The sequence below is a fragment of the Tribolium madens genome, unplaced genomic scaffold (genome assembly GCF_015345945.1).
Source record: "Tribolium madens isolate multiple individuals breed KSU strain unplaced genomic scaffold, Tmad_KSU_1.1 Scaffold_7;HRSCAF=85;Tcas5.2_LG10, whole genome shotgun sequence".
NCBI classification, from domain to species: Eukaryota; Metazoa; Arthropoda; class Insecta; order Coleoptera; family Tenebrionidae; genus Tribolium; species Tribolium madens.
In genome coordinates this window covers 9,269,621-9,282,793 of record NW_025401050.1, presented here as the reverse complement: position 1 = coordinate 9,282,793, position 13,173 = coordinate 9,269,621, and the positions used below count along the sequence as shown (strand labels likewise).

General features: G+C 29.2%; 1 protein-coding gene across 1 annotated transcript in view; it reads right to left on the bottom strand.

Annotated features, from left to right (window-relative positions):
• LOC123010213 (tubby-related protein 4) overlaps positions 1-13,173 on the bottom strand; it is a 41,090-nt gene that overhangs the window by 10,290 nt on the left and 17,627 nt on the right. The window contains exons 3-5 of the mRNA XM_044406917.1: positions 6,589-6,879; positions 6,105-6,542; positions 552-776 (exon numbers count right to left, since the gene is read on the bottom strand). Of these exons, the coding sequence (XP_044262852.1) occupies positions 552-776; positions 6,105-6,542; positions 6,589-6,879 (954 nt within the window). The remainder of the gene's footprint in view (positions 1-551; positions 777-6,104; positions 6,543-6,588; positions 6,880-13,173) is intronic.

The following is a 13,173-nucleotide window of genomic DNA, read 5'->3' as shown; positions in this document are numbered from 1 at the left end:
GCACACTCCATTCTATTTGAAAAAAATTCCTATGAATTTATTTACAATTTTAATTTATTTTGAAAGAGGTGTTAAAGAGTGGTAATAATTTTCAGTTTTTGCTTTTCTGGGATAGTAATTTTTTTTATTTAAATGTATCACCTATTCTCTTCGCCATTTTTCAGTAAACATTTACAGTCTTAATGTTTGTTATTTTACATATTTTAAGAATGAATTTTAATTATTTACTTGACCTAATTTCGCAATTAAATGCTTCTTCAAGCAATTCTGTTTCTGAAACCTTTAATTTGTATTAACTTGCGAATTTTCAAGTACTCTTGACACCCACGTTTAATACACAAAGGGAAACGTTTAAAATAGATCATTGTGAAGTTGTGCAAGTCGATCCTCGAGTCAAATCTCGGGAATTCACTCCCAAGTTCTGCAGATACTTTAAGAGGATTTACACTTGTTGAAAGCAAAGTTATGGATTAAATATGGCTCAAAACAATCGCTTAATAAAAAGAATATTAGAGGAATTTCTGAAAGTAGAAAAAATAAACAATACTCACCCTAATCGTTTGAGCAAACAAATTTCCAATCAAATTACGTATTCGAGCCGGTAGGGGTAAGGCAGGTAGTTGGTTTTCTTGTTGGATTGAATCGTGAATTCGCAAACGAGAAAGAAGTTGAAGAGTGGCAATTCTTCGCGAAACCCAAGCGATGTGAATTTGGGTGCCGGTGGCGAGGAATAGCCTTTTGTCGTTGTGGCCCCAAGTTAAAGCGGACACAGGGGCCTGGAATATGACACTTTCAATGCTTGTTGGGTAACGACTACATTTATTACATTTATTATACAGGACTGGTAAGATACCAGGAACATGGAGAAAATGTTAAAAAAAATTATCTATAAAAATTTCGAAGTTATGAGGGTTTACAGTTTACACTTTGACTCTATTTATTTCTGTTGGAAAAATAATTTTTCAAGTTTTTTTGCTATAGGCTATTAGAAGAGGAAACAAGGAAGCTATATCCTAAATTGTAACTCTGTTCAATGTTATTTGTGGCTTTTATTGGCAAAATTGTTGTTCCTTTACTAAATAATTGTAAAAAAACATATACAAGATCATCAGTATCTTTAAATAGATATAAAAAAATGTCAAATGTCAATTTTTTTTGACAGAATTTTTTAAACATTTATTTCATGTTCCTTTACTTGAAAATTTTCTCTGGGGCGCAAGTTCTGGCGCACCCTGTATTTATTATTATATTTATTATTACTACATTTATTACATTATTTCAAGATATACCAGCTAAACCAAGTTTTTTTTATCCAATACACGAAAAACTTTTTTTTTGTTTCCGGACAAGGCAAAGCCGAGTCCGCAAAAACGTTTTGGTACGGTTTACAAACAACATTTTTTTAATAAAGCTCCTAAAACACATTCACACCTCTTCTTATTTATGATTAATGTCATCAAAAATTTTTCGAAAATAGTGAGCTTCATATTTGAATCACCAGATTGTTTTTTTTTTGGTACGTAAAAATTGTATTTTAGGTAATAGTCCCCAAAATAACTATTTTTCGTTCTATTTTATTGAGTCCGAAATACTACAGGGAGTTCCATTTTTATTGTTACAAATTTAAACAGGTGATAGAATATTCAATTTTAAGATAAAAGTTTCCTATGAACATGTGTTGAAAAATACTATATACTCCCTGAAAGGGGTGCATGTTTTAATAGATTTTGTGCAATATTTAAGAAACCATTTTAGATGAAATTACAAAATTTGGTTCAGTTGATTTGATTGTGCATGTTTTAATAGATTTTGTGCAATATTTAAGAAACCATTTTAGATAAAATTACAAAATTTGGTTCAGTTGATTACCTTTATGTCGAAATTTTTAGTAAAGTACTATAACTATTTTAGCTGAAGTTTCTTGTCACTTTCAACAACAAAATTCTAAATTCTACAGTTTTTGCAAAAAAGAGATCTTTTGCGTTTTTTCGATAGAACTTACCCTTGTTGAGTAAAATTTTTTAATATTTTTGTTACACTTGTTTTGTTGTGTTTTACCGAAAAAAAAATGGTAAGATTTGGTCTATAATCATACTATTTTTGCTTTTTTAAACTTCTTAGCATGTTTTTGAGATAAAAACTCGACTTCATCGAGAATAGAAAAAAAAAATCACGAAATTAAATCGAAAATGAGTTCTTTAGCCAAAAATGAAATTTTTTTGCAGAATTTTAAATTTAAAAAATCGTTAAAAATTGTGTTATTTTTGGTTTTTTAAGCAGTTAAATACATTTTTGAGCTAATAAACTGAGTTTTTTCGCTAAAAAAGACCAAACTAGATCAAAATTAATAATATTTTAGCCGTTCCAATTATTTTTGAACGTTCTTAGTATAAAATTTTGCTCAAAAAGGTCCAAAAATAACCAAATTAGATCGCAAAATTTCGTTAAATTGGCCACAAAATCACTAAACTGATTCAAATTACCGTTCTATTTTGACCTGTTTCACTGGATTTAGTTTGGTGACCTAAAAACCTACTTTTTTCAAAAAATTTCAGTACAAGCAAAAAACCCCACAAAGTGCACCTTTTAAAGCGTTTAACATGTTTTTGAGTTAAAAGCTGTTTTTTTAATTGTCCAAAATTTTGGTAAAAATGACCAAATTTGGTCGAAATTAACATTATTTTCGACGTTTTCAGTTAAAAATACACTTTTCCCCTGCGACATTTTGCTCTAGCCCAAAAGTTAATTAAAATAGCTAAATTAGGGGTTGAAAACGAAATTATTTTTGCCTTTTTCAAGTAAAATTTCACCCATATGGGACAAAAAATTAGCAAATTAGGGTGTAGCTCCTTTACAAAACATTTCTTGATACATGTTTATAGGAAACTGGTGTCTTAAAATTGAATATTCTTTTACCTTTTCAAATTGGAACAATAAAAACGGAACACCCTGTATATTAAGCATCAAGAACGGTAAGAACATTTTACCGATCGAAGACAATTGTTTGAAGGAGGAGCGAATTATTGTCTGAAATCGGTAAGTCCTTAACATTCGTGATGCTCAGGCATTTTTTGTGAGATTGATTTTTGTTAGTTTTTTTTTTAAATAAAATATCTAAAAAATGTTCTAGGACGGCAAAGTATTTTGAATGCTTACAGACTTTGCCACAATAAACAAAATACTTACCGACGAGCTTGGAATAGCAACGAGTAAATACAACTTACTGTCTTGGAAACAGTCCTATTAAACAATCGAATAGAGTCTAATCACGCCAAAAAGACTTATTTTGGGGATTTTGGGGTCCGTAAAATAGTTATTTGTAGGAGCGTATACAAAAAAAAACACACTTTTTTTTCTTCTATATAAAATGACACAAAGTTTTAAAAATAATAAATATCATAGTAACAATAAAAAATTCAGTTGGGTGGCAAATAATAATTTTTTGATAAAATCTTCCATCATTTTTATTCAAAATTTGATGAGTTATTGCTCATAATAGTCTTCTGAATCATGATTGTGATTACATATTGATTTATTTAATGTTCTATTTTTTCATTCAAGCCTGGAACTCCTTGCTTGAGTATTGTTTCCATTTTATACGTAAAAAATGTTTTTGGAGTGTTTTCATCCACTAATTTGCATTTTAATAATGTAAACTTTTATTTGTTTTTCAATTCAAATTTAATTAATGAGTAATAAATTGTAAATAAACGACACGTTTCATCGAATACTTGACTAGATATTTTGATGTAATACATCTATACCGGGTGTGGCATCCGTTACACCCAGAAAAAAATCCCCACTTGTAATTAAATAAAATTGTTGAAATCGTTGACAAAACTAATCGTAAAAGCAAGCATTAATTTAAAAAATAGAAAAAATGTTGTTCTATCTAAACAATTCTTTTTAATTTTAGTTTAATTATTGTAAAAGTTTGGGCGAGTCTTTTTTTTGTAATGGTGTAACATTTTAAAATAAATTTTGTACAGACATGTAGATTATTAAAATACCACTCCGCTACATTCAGGTTTGTTGATAAACAATCTAAATCACAAAAAACTCAAAAAACAGATGATAAATAGATAAAATAATAAACAGACTTTGATAAATGTCAGTATTTTTAAAGTTTGTTCAAAATTGCAAAGTGATCACGCGAAAATTTGTTAATATTACGAAGCTAGACGGAATTTGAGATTGATTGTTTTCTTCGATTTCACAAAGGAAATTAAACCAGAGGAATCTGTTTAAAACTTTACAACGTTGTTTCAGTGACTCTTCTCTATCAAAGTAAACCGTTTAAAAATAAACAACTTATTTTTTGCCAAATTTAATATCCTACTGTATTGTCAAAAACAAAAAAATTATGAATGAAAACACTAATTGTTAATAAAGAAGTAATTAAAAAAGAAAAAACAAAATTAAATTATATTTTATTAGTTATTATTACATTTTTTATGTATACAGGGTACCTCAGAGAAAAATACCAAGTAAGACAAGAAACCAAAAACATGAAAAAAAAAGTTTAAAAACCCTATCTGTAATTTTTTTTTGACATTTGACCATTTTACGTCTAATGTACTGGGCTGTCCCAGAGCTCCGTATTTCTTCGATTACTCTGACAGTAAAAAAGATAACGAAATGCGTTTTTTTTGGACGATAGTCATTCATTTTTTCTATGGTCCAAAAATATTTTCGTCATTATAGGTAATTTCTATATAGGGTGGTGCAACAAAGTTATATTTTTTCTTATGGAACACCCGGTATATTATATTATTTCACAAAGGAACTTAAACCAGAAGAATCTGTTTGAAACTTTACGACGTTGTTTCAGTGAATCTTCTCTATCAAAGTAAACCGTTTTTAATTTTTTTTAATTAAACGGGAGAGACAAATCTTTAAAGATGAGTCGCTTTCCAACAGCACTCACTCTCAAAAAAAGTTTGTGAGTCAAGTTTTTACTATTTTAAATCATTGTTTGTCGGTAACATCAAACTGGCAATAGACTTATAATCATCTTGAGTGACATTTTGTTTTGTTTAAACAGCTAGTTTTTAAAAGTGTTTAACGATTGTGTTTCAAATAAAAATAAACAACTTATTTTTTACAAAATTTAATTTCCTACTGTATTGTCAAAAATAAAAAAATTAAGAATGAAAACACTAATTGTTAATAAAGAAGTAATTAAAAAAAATTACTAATACCGCCAAAAATAAAAGATGTTTGATATTTAAATTATATTTTATTAGTTTGTATTACATTTTTTATTCATAACTCGTACCTCAGAGAAAAATACTAAGTAAGACAAGAAACCAAAAAAAAAAGTTTAAAAAATTCTATCTGTAATTTTTTTTTGACATTTGACCTTTTTATGTCTAATATACAGGGTGTCCCAGAGCTCCGTCTTTCCTCGATTACGAAATGCGGTTTCTTTTGGACGATAGACATTCATTTTTTCTATGGTCCAAAAATATTTTCGTCATTATAGGTAATTTCTATATAGGGTGGCGCAACAAAGTTATATTTTTTCTTACGGAACACCCGGTATATTATGCGTTTATTTGAAAGAGTTTTTAATTCTAAAAATATCCATGTTAGGTTTTATGGGTCTATCATAGACCGTTTATCATTTGTGGGCAATTTTATAAAAAAAAGTACCATTTTTGAAAAATCACAACATCTTTGCTAGAAAAAAAAGTGAATAAAAACAATTGCAACCAAGTCTGGCCCTAAATTATTATGGTTGAAATTCGATCAATCTTTTACAACTAACTAGTGCAAAGTTTTGATATTCGCAAAATATCAATTACCTTGATTTTTTTCAAATAAAACACCCTGTATGTTATTATTTTATCATGTAGAGCCTTTAATAAGGTTCCCTTTTCTGGTAGCCTCTAGCAAAACATGTAAAATAATTTTTCTAACAGAAATAAATAGTCAAAATCCAAAGTTTTGAAATTTCTCTGGAGCGCGAGTTGTGAAACATGCTGTATAGAAAAAAAAAATTAAAAAAAAGCTTTTTTCAAAAAAATCAGTTTGCCCCTTAGTGCTATTAAAAAATAAGTGAAAACAATCAAAATCTTGAATTTTTAGTCGAGTCCTCTTACCTGAGTGAAGGGAACGATGGCCGAATACAACAAAACGCCTTTCTCGTTATAAAACTTCAACAAATTGGTGTACTCCACTTGAACTCCTCCACTTTTGTTATCACAAGCGACTCCTGCGACCGCCAACAATTCCCTCGAATTACTCCATTCCATGCACAATGGCCCTTGCATCCCCGTATCAATCTGAGTCGGCGACACGTCATCGAACGTCTTTAGCAGGAAAATAAACCCATTCTGCAAACACACCGCCAAGACAAACTTCCTTTCTCCTGCGTTTGCCACTCCCGGATCATTATCATCCCCTTCCTCCATCTTGAATTTTTCGCAGGACCATGCCATGGACGTGATCCCCACTTCGGAGCTGAGCTGGACTTGCGACACCATCGCTCCATGGACGTCCATCACGATGATTTGGCCGGAGGTCGTGCCGAAGTAGACCTAAACAAATGGGGGTTTTGGGGCGATTTGGTGACAGTGGACTAACCTGTTGGTCGTCTGGAGTCCAGATGCCGCATGTGATGGTGGCCTCGAGGTTCAACATGGAGGACCAGTAACGCTGGCCGGCCACGGAGCCGACGAGGACGAAGCCGTCCTGGTAGCAAATAAGGGCCATTCGGCCGTCGTGTGACCACGAGAAATGGGTCACCGGAGTGTTCCGGTCGTTTATTAGCTCGATTGACCAGCGACCCTCGTACTTGATCCAGACAAATATTATGCCCGAGCTGTCGCAGGATGCCAGCTTTTGGTAAGGCTCGTTCCATTTCACAAGAATTACCTAAGAATTAGACCAAAAGTAGAAACAGTTCCAACTTTCATTTGAAGAATAAATGAATCTAATTGGGCTATTCTCTAAAAATCTGCTACAGTTTATACAGGGTGAATATATAGTATGGAACCAAGCGGTTTTATTTTTAATCATTTGCCTCCAGAAAATAATAATTAATATGAATCAAAATAATATAAAAAATGTGGTTGTATTTTCAGAACGAAATTTTGTTTTGTTTTTGAGTTATGCGATTTTTCTTTCTCAAAATTTCAATTTTGAAAAAATTTCTTTGAAGAAATTAAATATAAAGCAGATAGTTGTAATCCTTAGAGTATAGCTTTTATGATAAAAATGATTTTATAGTGGGTTGCCATTTAAAAAAATATTTTTTTTTGTAGAACTTAAAAACAAAAGGTAATTTTGAAAAATTTTATTCTTGTTAAAACATCACATTTTTATAGTACTTTATCACTCATCAATTAGTTTTTTCAAAAAATAAATAGTTTAAGCAAAAAACGTTTGGTTCCATACTTTTTATTCACCTGGTATACTCGTAAGTTGGTATATTCCATAGGTAATAGAGCTCTGTATACAGGAGGTTCCGTCTAAACCCCACATTAAAAGTATTGGGAGTTCCAATAATCGTATTTATTTGAAAGTTGGTACATAGCCATAATGCATTAAGTCCTCCTAAATGAAAATATTTTTAAGATGGCGGCACTTCCGCTTATACCGGAAGTCGGTCTCAACTTTTTTATTTTTAATGGAAAGGTATATTTTTTACTGCGTTTTTGGATTAATCGGATCATTTGAAGGGAGTTTTCATCAGCTTTCCCTATACCCAAATTTAGCCGTTTTTGAAATATTTGGAGTTWTTCAAAAAWWWTTGGATRTYCYCCTTKCARTTTAAAAATCGGTAACTCTGCCATTTTTTAAGATTTTGAATTCGTTTTTTTGGCGTTAGAAATAGAAAGTTTAGATCTTTCTTCTGCTGTTTTCAAATTTTGAAAAAAAAAATAATAAACCCTAAAATTTTAAGGTTACTTTTGTAATAATCCAAATACCCATAAATCAAATTTTCCAAATGAAATACCCCAATTTTTATTTTACTAAATGGAAGAGAATTTAATTCTGCATCGATCTGTATTAACATTCCCTATACCTACATTTAATAATTTTTAAGTTATGGTGACTTTTTGTTAAGATTGTCGAAAATCTATTACGTTTTCGTATAGTTTGCTATGGAAATAAAAAATGTCAAAATTGTTTTTCAATAAACGTCGATAGTGACTTATTATTTGACAAATAGTGCCAAAATATGGAGAGTCAAAGCTACTCAAACTTAGATTTAATTAATTTATTTTGTATTTATGGAGAGTGTAACAAAATTATGATGTCGTTCATTAAACAAAAATAAATTTTTCTCACTTGTTAGTTTTAAATAATGATCGCATGGTAGAACCTATCAATAATAATTAAGTTTGTATAACTTTGTTTCTTCATATTTTGGCACTATTTGTCAAATAGTAATTTACTGTTGATGTTTGTTTAGAGAAAATTTTGACATTTTTGATTTCCATAGCAAACTATGTGAACGGGTGTGGCTAGTAATAAATTTTCTGTAGTCTTAACAAAAAGTCCATAACTGAAAATTATTAAATTTGGGTATAGAGAATGTTAATACAGATCAATGCACAATTAAATTCTCTTCCATTTAGTAAAATAAAAATTGGGGTGTTTCATTTGAAAAAATTGAGTTATGAGTACTTGAATTGTCACAAAAGTAAAATTTTGGGATATGCTATTTTTTTTTCAAAATTTGAAAACACCAGAAAAAGGATCTCAGCTTTCTCTTTCAAACGCCAAGAAAAAACGAATTCAAAATCTTAAAAAATGGCAGAGTTACCGATTTTTAAAGTGGAAGGTGCAAATTCAAAAATTTTTGAAAAATTTTCAAAAACGGCTAAATTTAAGTATAGGGAAAGCTGATGAAAACTTCATTGAAATAACCCGATTAATCCAAAAACGCAATAAAAAATATACCTTTCCATTTAAAATAAGAAAGTTGAGACCGACTTCCGGTATAAGCGGAAGTGCCGCCATCTTGAAAATATTTTCATTTAGGAGGACTTAATGGTTTATGGCTATGAACCAATTTTCAAATAAATACGATTATTCCAACTCCCAATACTTCTAATGTGGTTTAGATGGAACACCCTGTAGAAATTTTTTAAAGTCCTTATACATAGAATCGTATCAAAATTGGTATTCTCTAAGCGTCTATGTAAACATTCGAGTTATAGCGCTGTAATTAGCATAAAGTGTGTTTTTTATTAAGCGGAAATGTCAAACAGTCAGACAAATTTATTCATGGTAATTTTTGGAAGTTGGCAGTTCCAATTTTTAATTTAATTAATAAAAAATGGCATTAAACTTCAGCAAAAAAATCGTCTAAGAAAATTTAGAAATGAAAACAACACAAAAACGGAGACAAATTGGGTATCGCGAACAGTTTTTAGAAACTTGAAGACGAAAAGTGTGCTAGCAGAAGTCAGAAAAAGACCACCGCCAAAATTTAGACACAATTTGTAATGTAGGTTTGCTAAACATTCTCTAATTTTTAGTAAGAAATTAATGAGAATACAACAAACATCAAAGAGAAAAAACGCAATTAAATTAGTTTTTGAAAAAGTAACAATTTTGAAACTAAAGCCAAAGGAGAATTTAGAAAATGCATCAACTTTGAGCTCATTTCAATAAATTACACAAAATTTATTGCCGATTTTCATAAAACCTGCTTGTATCTTTTGCAAAAAAACTTTTTTCTAAATAGACACTCTTTTTTATTAAAGTTTTTGTAAGAAGCTCATTTTTGTCCACAACATTACCTTCTTTCTTCTTCATTTAACAATAAATATAATGCAATTAATGCAATATTGTTACGATCCATTACTGAACTATGTACCTATTATTATTAACTTTACACGATACCAATAATTATAAGGGCCAGTTTCATAATCCAATTTAAAAGAGCTTTAAATTAAATGTTGTTTAGAATTTGCTGATTACTACGGACTAATTGACAAAAATTTCACATTCTAAACCAACATTAAGTTTAAAGTCCCTTTAATTCGATTATGAAACTGGCCCTAAGTCTTTACGGTCAGCAATTTTCTCGCCATAACTTTATAGAGACTCTAAGCTTATAGAATTTTAGGTATAGAGAAATATTTCCTTATAGAATTTGATTTTTACTTATAGTCGATAGCTTAAAGAGTTATAGCGCTGTAACAAGTATTTTTTTACAGAATAGCACCATAAATCAGATCACTTTTTATATTTTATAAAATTTCAGAAAATCTTAATATAAATGGTTTTATTAGGCACAATTTTTTTAACAACTTTGGATTAAATAGACGTAAAATATTGTGAAAATTGATAAATCCAAATATTTTGAATCACACTGTATAAAAATTATAGATTAAAAACTCATTTAATAGATACAAAATGCAAACTGCAAAGATTAAAAAAACGATGAAGAGAAAAAAACAAAGAACAGGAAACAACGAAGTATGACTGGTGTTACAAATTTTCTTTTTAACAGTTTCTCAAAACTGATTCAAACAAATCGGAAAAAAATGGGAGATAAAGACCAGAAATACGAGTAAACAGAAAACATCGATTTAAAAAAATATGAATTTGTATAAAAAGGCACTTAATCGATTTTTTTATCATGGATAGGTATCAAGTGTAAAAAAAAACAACTTGAATGTTGGTGTGTACAATACGTTTTACATTTCTTTGAACATTGTTTTAAATTAGAAAAAAAATTGAAATATGTGTTACCTATGCATACTTCACGAACTATTTCATTCGCTTCATTTACAGACGATTTCCATTAATGACACGAGTCCGAAAAACTATTTTTTTACGTATTTTGGACTACTTTACGGACTATTTCGATTATTTTACAATTGATTTTAGAACAAAAAACATTCTTAACGTCTAAATTTCATCTGCATGAAAATATGTGTCTCAAAATTTGAAAAAAATGTAAATATCTGTTACAACGTCTTACAAACTGGTTCTTATGTAAATAAGTAAGCTGATGTCAAATCAGTGTATTAAAATATCAAAACAGAAGTTTTTACTTTATTTGTTGATAATAAGTATTTGATACGTATAATTAAAAATCAAAATATTGAAACTCATAAAAAACAAAAATTTATTTGACCAAAAAAAGATTATTAAATTATTTAAAAGTACCCACTTAAAATTCTCAAAAGAAAATTTATGAAAGCTATAAAACTCAAAATTGAAATATGTATGTTAGTGCCAAAATTTTCATGACAAAATTTTGTTTTATCTAAAGATAATTTTAGCTAAATCTAATCAAATGCAAAAAAATATCACAATTTTTTCACAGTAATCAATTTGTCTCAATGCTGTTTCTACAAGCTAATAATGATTTTATCCGTCCAAATTTTATGTTAGTGCTTTAAATTGTTCGTTAACTTTTTTTATATTGACTAAGATATCCGATGCTTATCAAAATTTTAAAATAACTTTTAAACAGATTACAAAAATGTTTTACATTTTTTTTCTAAAAACACACTTTTAAAAAATAACTGATTCTGAAATTTATTGCAACTCTACTAAAACTTCGACAATTTATTACAACTTATCAGCAAAAGATAAATCTTGCATCTCGTCTTTAATCAGACAAAATATATTTCGATTTTATCACTCATTAGCAGACTTGACATTTACTCTATTTCAAAATGTGAGTATTTTAATTTTTACATAACACAGTTAAAAAATTTAGTTTGAATATTTATTTCAAATAGATATATTGAAGATATATTTTCTAAAAATTGAAAAATCAACACGAAATTAAAGAAAAATACTAGCAAAATCATAATTTAAATATACAGTGTGTCGCCGGATAGGTGAAACGACTCTTGTAAAAGAGAAAAAAAAAAGTTCTCGATTTAAGTTTTTATTTAATTTACTGCCTTATCAGTTTTCAGGTGTGGTGAACTGTCGTATTACATATCAACTGATAAGGAAATGACTACTTCCAAACCTGAACTGTATATTTCATAAAGTTAAATTTTTTTTTAAGTTTCCAACTTTTCACATGCAAAGTAATTTGAATATTACCTTATAATTGTGAATGACTTATTATCGTTTTTTTTTTACTTCAAATTGACACTTTTTTGTTGATAAACAAGAGTCAATAATTGCTATAATGTAGGTTGTAAATGTTATGATGTAAAATTTAACCCGCATTCAATCCGAACCGCAAAGTCGAAAATCTTGCAAAATGAGTTTCCGCACGGATTGTTACATTAAACTCCACACGCGATCATAGATCATGCATCCTGTCATTTCCACGAGGATCCTACAATTTTAATGCAAATCGATGGCGAGTGATAATTTGTCTCCAAAACTGATTTATGTTTTCGCATTGCTCAACGCGATCAATACAAATATTAAGAAATAAAAATTGCCTCGTCAGCACTTTATAGACACTTAAAACCCCTCAAGGCTCGGATCGTTGAATTTTGTGTTTTGCAACTTCATTCCAAGTTTACACAACATTTACCAACTTCATAAAACTGGCAAGTTGACTTTTAAACAAGCTCAAACGTAATCAATTTTGAATGAAATTCGTATTGGACTAGGTGAGCAAATTTGATCAACGCACTGTTTCGAATTTTTCGATAAATATTTGCTGAAAGAAAGTGACCTCATTTTGATAGAGAATGAACAACTATAAATCTTCACTGTTCTTCCACGACGGTCGAGTAAACTTCACTGAAGCTTTTATAGTGATTTATTGTTCAATCAGTCTTATTCAAATTCGAGCTTCATCCATAATAAATAAATAAACGCAATAATATGGTAATAAAAACGCATGAAGGATAATAAAAATTGAACGGATTGGTTAAATTTTAAATTCCTTTATTTGATTGGGTTATAAATTAACGTCTCCTTGGAAACAAATATATCGATTTCATTTAAGTACACAGAAAGTGTTACAGCACTGACGACTTTAATCTCACTCCCATTGATTTTAAACTGAGATATTTCAGCTGTCACGCTAAAAATCGCTTTAAAGTTCTAAATTTGTGAGACTTTTATTGGTTCGTATAGTCAAGCTCCACCTCTTTTGTTCAAAATACACAATATACTATTTTTTTATTTACACTATTTTATAAAAAAAAGTACAAACATAATTTCATTATAGTTCACAATAATAATAAAAATAAAAAATTTAAAAAACTTGTTAAAAATTAT